Source organism: Pteropus alecto, unplaced genomic scaffold (assembly GCF_000325575.1).
Source record: "Pteropus alecto unplaced genomic scaffold, ASM32557v1 scaffold231, whole genome shotgun sequence".
Taxonomy (NCBI): domain Eukaryota; kingdom Metazoa; phylum Chordata; class Mammalia; order Chiroptera; family Pteropodidae; genus Pteropus; species Pteropus alecto.
The window spans coordinates 1,621,138-1,622,913 of record NW_006431805.1 but is presented as its reverse complement, the minus strand read 5'-3'; the positions used below and the strand labels follow the sequence as shown (position 1 = coordinate 1,622,913).

The window sequence follows — 1,776 nt, the reverse complement described above, 5'->3', positions numbered from 1 at the left end:
CACACAATGAAACAATGAAAAGCCAGGAATAGAACTTAGGTCTCTTAGATACTGGTCTGGAATTTTCAGAAAAGTAAATTCCACCACCTTAGACAAGAATTTTGATTATTGCAGTTGATATAACTCCTTGCTTAATAAAATGTTTTCTTTTATTTCTAGCTGGTCCTAAGTATTGATAAAGTAAGGAGCTATCTACGTGGCAGAATTTGAATGATTCCAAGGGTCTTAATGAATCCAATTGAAGGAAAGAGATTGAAAACCATTACTAGCTGTCATATCTACACACTTATTTAGAACTATAACCCACTCACTATGTAGAATACAGAGCAGCATAAATTCAATATAAGGGAAGGTGAAGTTAGATATGCAATACAAGGTTTACCTGTTTGTAAAAATGGTGAAGAGTTAATCATACTTTATTTTTTATTAATCCATTATTTAATTAACAAAGCACCATTTGATATTTTGGAATAAATATAGCACTACGACTGGAAAAAAACTGTCAGAAGCATCGAGTTTGCCTTTAGCATTCCCAAGAGGTACTTTTAGTTTCCCCTCTTGTACTCTCCTTATAATGTCTTCTATTAGATGCCTAGGACTCTTGAGATGGTTTAATTCCAGTTTCTTTCTGTGCATCAAATTTCCTGAATGACTGACTAAAAGTTACAACTGTCTCAGTCTATATAATTTCTGCAAGGAGGAGACTGAGAGATTTTTCTCTTGGGCATCAGCTGAGAAGAAGGGGCAGATATTGTGGACAAGGACATTGTTCTTCAGTTCTCAAGTCATAATACATATATAGAAAGTTTGCCAGAGAGTAAAGATCTTGAATTATTGAATTTGATTCACTTTTCTGTGAAATGAAGGATTCCATGAAAATAAACTGCTCTGTCCCCTTTCATATAATTACTGATGGATCCTGCTAATGATCAATTAGATCAAGTAGTAATTTTATGTAGCATAGATAAAGCCCATACTACAAATTTCACTAAAAAAATTCTGATTAGGTCCTAAAGAGGAGGAGAATGGAATTAATTGTTAACATGTATTTTAAAATATTTTATTAAAATGGGAAATATACCAATTTAAATACTTTAAATGAGATTACCTGCTTCCATTCATCTTTCTGTGCATCATATGACTCAACGGTGTTCAAATAAGTATGTCCATCATATCCTCCAATCACAAAAAGTTTATCTCCTAGGGCACATACAGCAACAGCATCTCGAGGAACACTCAGAGGTGCCACAGTTGACCATGAATCATTTTTTGGATCATAGCTTAAGAGGTTTAGAAATATAATTGAGAAGGGAAGTTCAACAGTGTTAAAATGAAAAATAATAGGCATTAATAAAATTTATACTTATCTAATATAAGAAATGTCCATCATATCCTCCAATCACAAAAAGTTTATCTCCTAGGGCACATACAGCAACAGCATCTCGAGGAACACTCAGAGGTGCCACAGTTGACCATGAATCATTTTTTGGATCATAGCTTAAGAGGTTTAGAAATATAATTGAGAAGGGAAGTTCAACAGTGTTAAAATGAAAAATAATAGGCATTAATAAAATTTATACTTATCTAATATAAGAAATTAAAAATATCTTATAAATATCAAGCATAGTCTGCTAATAAATGTAAAAGATAAGTATATGACACAATGCAAGATTTTATATATATATAAAAAACTTATATAAAACTTAAAACTTATTGGATTTTGTTAATCAGTCACCCTAATAATTTTTAATTAAAAAAATAGATGAGTACATGACA

The 1,776-nt window shown here is 31.5% G+C and overlaps 1 protein-coding gene across 2 annotated transcripts in view; it reads right to left on the bottom strand.

Moving 5' to 3' along the window:
• The window catches only part of KLHL4 (kelch like family member 4), a 151,967-nt gene that overhangs the window by 3,141 nt on the left and 147,050 nt on the right, over nt 1-1,776 (bottom strand). For both annotated transcript variants that reach the window (XM_025040407.1, XM_006905926.1), the window contains exon 10: nt 1,109-1,280. In XM_025040407.1, coding sequence (XP_024896175.1) covers nt 1,109-1,280 — 172 coding nt within the window. The remainder of the gene's footprint in view (nt 1-1,108; nt 1,281-1,776) is intronic.